Below are 5,339 nucleotides of genomic sequence, written 5' to 3'. Positions count from 1 at the left end.
TAGCCAAAAACATTAACGCTCCTATAGCACTGAGGTATGGCACTGAGGTATTACAAATCCTTTGTTTGCAAAGATATCTATGCTCACTAGATGGAACAAAGGATTTGTAATTATAGTAGTGTATGTGGATGCTTTAAACATCCTTGGAACCTCTGGTTAAATTGCCCAAACAGTAGAATATCTAAAGAAAGAATTTCTCAGTGCCATACCTCAGTGCTATAGGAGCGTTAATGTTTTTGGCTAGCCACACTAGACCAGACATTTGTTTTACCGTGAACCTCCTAGCAAGACTTAGTTATTGTCCGACGCAAAGGCACTGGAACAGTATTAAACATGTGTTGCGTTACCTACAAGGAACTACAGGTTTGGGTTGGTTTTGCTGATGCAGGTTATTTATCGGATCCACATAATGCAAACCGTGAGTGTGTTTGGTTGAGATCGATGACTCAACATATCAGGACAAATTGTGGCATGGCCGACGATAAGGAAGCAACTGTATTATACGAAGACAATACGGCCTGCATTGCGCAGCTCAAGGAAGGATACATCAAGGGAGATCGGACGAAGCACATCTTACCGAAATTCTTCTTCACACATGAACTACAAAAGGCCGGAGAAGTTCAAGTGGTACAAGTTCAATCATGCGACAACTCNAATACCTCAGTGCCATACCTCAGTGCTATAGGAGCGTTAATGTTTTTGGCTAGCCACACTAGACCAGACATTTGTTTTACCGTGAACCTCCTAGCAAGACTTAGTTATTGTCCGACGCAAAGGCACTGGAACAGTATTAAACATGTGTTGCGTTACCTACAAGGAACTACAGGTTTGGGTTGGTTTTGCTGATGCAGGTTATTTATCGGATCCACATAATGCAAACCGTGAGTGTGTTTGGTTGAGATCGATGACTCAACATATCAGGACAAATTGTGGCATGGCCGACGATAAGGAAGCAACTGTATTATACGAAGACAATACGGCCTGCATTGCGCAGCTCAAGGAAGGATACATCAAGGGAGATCGGACGAAGCACATCTTACCGAAATTCTTCTTCACACATGAACTACAAAAGGCCGGAGAAGTTCAAGTGGTACAAGTTCAATCATGCGACAACTCAGCCGATCTCTTCACCAAATCATTGCCGACAACAACATTCAAGAAGCTAACGCATCAGATTGGAATGCGGAGACTTAAGGACTTTAGGGATGCTTAGAACAGGGGGAGCAATGCGTGCTGTACTCTTTTTCCTTCACCATGGTTTTGTCCCACTGGGTTTTCCTGGTAAGAGTTTAATGAGGCAACACCCCCAAGCGTATTGCACTGATCCCTTAGCATCGACATGGTTATGTCATCGAAGGGGGAGTGTTGTAAAACACTTGGAGTGGATCTTCCATAACCGGTCCATAAGCTGTCCATGCCATGAAGCCCATCGATCAAGATCATAAGGCCCATCGGCCATAAGCTTTAGTCTAAGTCGGTTTAAGTGTTTTGTATTTCCTATTGTGATAAGGCTTAGTCCTTTACTATATATATGTAACCTCTATTCGATTCTATCAATAAGAATAAGAGATTTTCTACTTTCGAATTCTCTAGTTTCATAACACTTGATGATTAATCGATGGTGGTTCCGATAATTGTCTTGACGGTATGTTTATTATATGATTTGCATGATTGACTTGTTGAATCGATTGCTTGAATGCGTTTTCTTGACTGGGCCTAGTGAGACGGGACGACCGCTCTACTAAGCAAATTCGTTTGCTTACGCCTCCTTTGGATGCAGGAAAAGGAAATTGCTTTGATGCTAATAAAAGTGGCTGAATCAGCTCGTGGAACTAAGGCGCGGAAAGGGAGGATGGTGAATTTTGGGTAGTTTATCTTTTGGTCTAGTATGTTAAAACGATGTAATAGCTTATTAGCAAACTTGCCGTTGTACTAGAACCCTGCTTTAAATTCAAGTAATCTATTTTATGCGTTAAGACTTGTCTAATCGAACCATTGCCAAAAAAATGTTAAGTGAACCGGAACAGTAACTCTGACTAAGTATCCAACCTGTGCGACTATCATCGTATATTGTGTTCGGTAATGTGTTAAATGGGTTAGGGTGTTTCAATTGGTATCAGAGCATGGTCGATTCTAGGACAGTCTAGCATAAGCGGGGTAGAAACATCCATCCTTCCGAAGCCTAACGTCTCACGGTAAGACTGGTTATTGTGTGAGTGTGAACTAAGTTAGTAATGGAACTCACTTAGTATCAAACATGGTATTTGCAGATGGCAAGGAATACCCGTAACAGTTCTAACAGTGGTGCTGCTGGTGATGGTGCCGGCAATGGTGGTGCTGCGCAAGTTGAAATGGGACAAGTGTTGGGGGTGTTGGCGCAAATCTTGGAAAGATTGGTTCCACAGCCGGCTATGAATCTGCTAGTGCCGAACGTGCCACCTGCGGTACCAGAAGTTCCATCTTACTTGACAGTGATGGACCATATGCTGAAACTGGGAACTAAGTACTTCTCTGGTGGTGCAAAGCCTATTGAGGCGGATGAATGGAGAAGTTGGCTTGAGAGGAACTTTAGTTTTGTTCGGTGTCCACAGGAGTATCGAAAGGACATTGCGGTGCATTACTTGGCTGATGAAGCGCATACTTGGTGGTTGGGGGTAGCCAATCGGTTGCCGAATCCGAACTGTTCGTGGGAAACTTTCCGGGACTTGTTTCACGCTAAGTACTTCCCACAAGAAGCGCGTGACCGGCTTGAGACTGAGTTCTTGGACTTGCGTCAAGGGACATTGACTAGGAGGGAATATGAAGCTAAGTTTAATCGCCTTAAGAGGTATGGGGGACATGAAATGGAGGAAGAGCAGGTTCAGGTTTGTCGATTCCTGCGAGGGATGAGGATCGATGTTCGTAATCTTTGCATGATTCGTAACTATGCGACCCTTTCCGAACTTGTGGAAAAGGCGGCGATGCTAGAAGATGTTCTTGCTGAGGAAGCAAAGATGGTGGCTAAGCAGGTGTCGACCCCGACGGTACCGCAAGGTAAACTAGGGAACGGTGCCGGGCAAAAGAAAAGCTGGGGGAAAAAAGGTTTCTTAGGAAACCCAGTGTGCTCCACTTGTAAGAAGGTCCACTCTGGTACGTGCAGACTCCTTACCAGAGATTGTCTTCAATGCGGTAGCAGGGACCACAAGATAACCGACTGTCCGGAGAGGGAGAGAGTGGCTGACACGCGAGTGTGCTACAATTGCGGTGATCCTGGTCACTTAAGGCCTAACTGTCCGAAGCTTGGGTAGCAAACTGGGAAACGGGCAAATGAGACGCTGCCATTGCCACCTCCACCAAAGAGGCAAGCTATAATGCCAAGTTTTTATTCCATCTCCGAGGAGTCTATTGAGCCAAGCACTTCTCGTCCGATCACTGGTAAGTCCTATCACTTACCTTAGCAAATTTCTGTGTGGAATTGCTTGTTGCTTGTCGCGTTAGTTCTTAGCATTCTAGGTGAATGTGTAAGGACCAAAATCATGGGTGGTGTGGAAACCCATGTCTTGTTTGACTCCGGTGCATCACATTGTTTTGTATGAACCAGAGGAAGCATTGGAGGAGCATTGATTGACGTGAGAACCAGCTTGAACCAGAGGAAGCATTGGAGGAGCAGCTAGAACCATAGGAAGCACCGGAGGAACAGCTTGTACCAGCGGAAGCATCGGAGGAAGCATTGATTGTCCCGGCGGGTCCTATAACAAGGTCACGGTCCAAGAGGTTCAACCAAGCCATCAGTGGAATACTTAAGGAGTTGGACAAGAAGCTAGAAGACGTGGCTCAAACCACTTTCACCATGCTCACAGTTCAAGGTGCTCGGTAAAGGGTAAAGTGTTGCTTTGGTGCTCTTTTTCCCTTGGTCAAGTTTTGTCCCATTGGGTTTTCTTGACAAGGTTTTTAACGAGGCCTAAGTAACATTTTAGACCCCTTTTCCAGCCCAAGTCGTGGTCCAAAGTTCATTACAAAAGCCTTGGCCCATTTTCTATCTCTTTCTCTTTCAAAACAATGTATTTAATGTTTGGTCTTTTCCTAGACATTTTTTAATTAGCTTGACTTTGTTAAAGCTCTTTCAAGGCTGTTTAGGGTTTTCTCTTCTCTCCTTCGTCCCCCCTTCTCCTATTTAAAGACCATGTAATTTTCTTTTGCAAACCATCAAACATTTTAATCAAAAAAACTTCTTCTACTTGTTTGATCTAAGGAGTGTGTAATATCTTCTCAACTTGTTTACTTCTTAGTGTGTAATATCTAAGTTGTATTCGAGCCTGAAGTCTAAGAGATTTCCATCTCTCTTAGAAGTTCATTTCGTTCCCCTATACATCCGTTGCATCATTTCACCCTTTCATCTTCTTTGATCCGCTGCATAATTCACCCCTTCACCTTCCTCGTTGATCATTCCATTGCATCTTCATCCCTTTGATCATCACCATTCTGTCCGTTCATATTCAAGACCTTGCAAGTGTGTTCTTGGGAGCAGATTCCTTTCCAGGATTCTATCATGTGGTATCAGAGCAACCACTCTGCAACCATGTTTTGAAATTCCAATCGTCACTTTTTATTTCTTTCAGATCTGTCGCTTCATCTTACGAGAGTTTTATAAAATGTTTTACTCGTTCTAAAATTACAAAATCAACTGTTTTAGAACCAGGGACGATTCTATTTTTGAAAATTGATTTGAGAATTTTTGGATTCGTTTTCATAATTTTTCCAGATCCGTTTTCATTTGCTTGTTTGTGGAACTATTTACTTGTGGATCTTTGTTTTCTTTTCAGGTACCATGGTGACGTCGGAAGAGGAAGAGTCTTCTACATCTAGTCTTGAAAGGAGGATCAGTAAATTTGTTACAGCAGCTATGGCAACCATGCTTGATGCAAGACTTGGCGCTCTTCACTTGAATCAAACCAACCCAGAACCAAATCAGCGTCAAAGGCAACACCAGGATCTTAAACCCAAGCCAACAGATGACACATCTAGATCAACCTGGAGCATCTTACAGAAAACCTCTCATACTCCCAAAACTAAATATGTGGTTCATTCTAAAATCTCTTTAGCTCATGAACTCTATAAATTTGCAGGAAAAGAAGATTACCTTTAATGAGAGAAACACATGGAGGATTGGTTCTACTACAAGGATATCCCAAGAAATGAGAGATTAGCTTTTGCACTTACCCAACTCACAGGAGACGCTTACAAATGGTGGTTGCCAGAAGTTGATGACCGTTGGTATTACAAGGAGCCAAATATCACATTGTGGAGAGATCTTAAAAAGCTTCTAAGGAATAAGTATGCTCCACAAGCGCTACACTGTG

At 43.1% G+C, this 5,339-nt stretch overlaps 1 protein-coding gene across 1 annotated transcript; it reads left to right on the top strand.

Moving 5' to 3' along the window:
• LOC104715950 lies at positions 2,271-3,287 on the top strand. The gene has a single exon (XM_010433315.1). It carries the CDS (start codon positions 2,271-2,273, stop codon positions 3,285-3,287), a length of 1,017 nt encoding a protein of 338 aa, XP_010431617.1.

Source organism: Camelina sativa, chromosome 9, assembly GCF_000633955.1.
Source record: "Camelina sativa cultivar DH55 chromosome 9, Cs, whole genome shotgun sequence".
Classification (NCBI taxonomy): Eukaryota; Viridiplantae; Streptophyta; class Magnoliopsida; order Brassicales; family Brassicaceae; genus Camelina; species Camelina sativa.
Note: the sequence above shows the minus strand (reverse complement) of the source record. Positions and strands in the feature narration are given on the sequence as shown.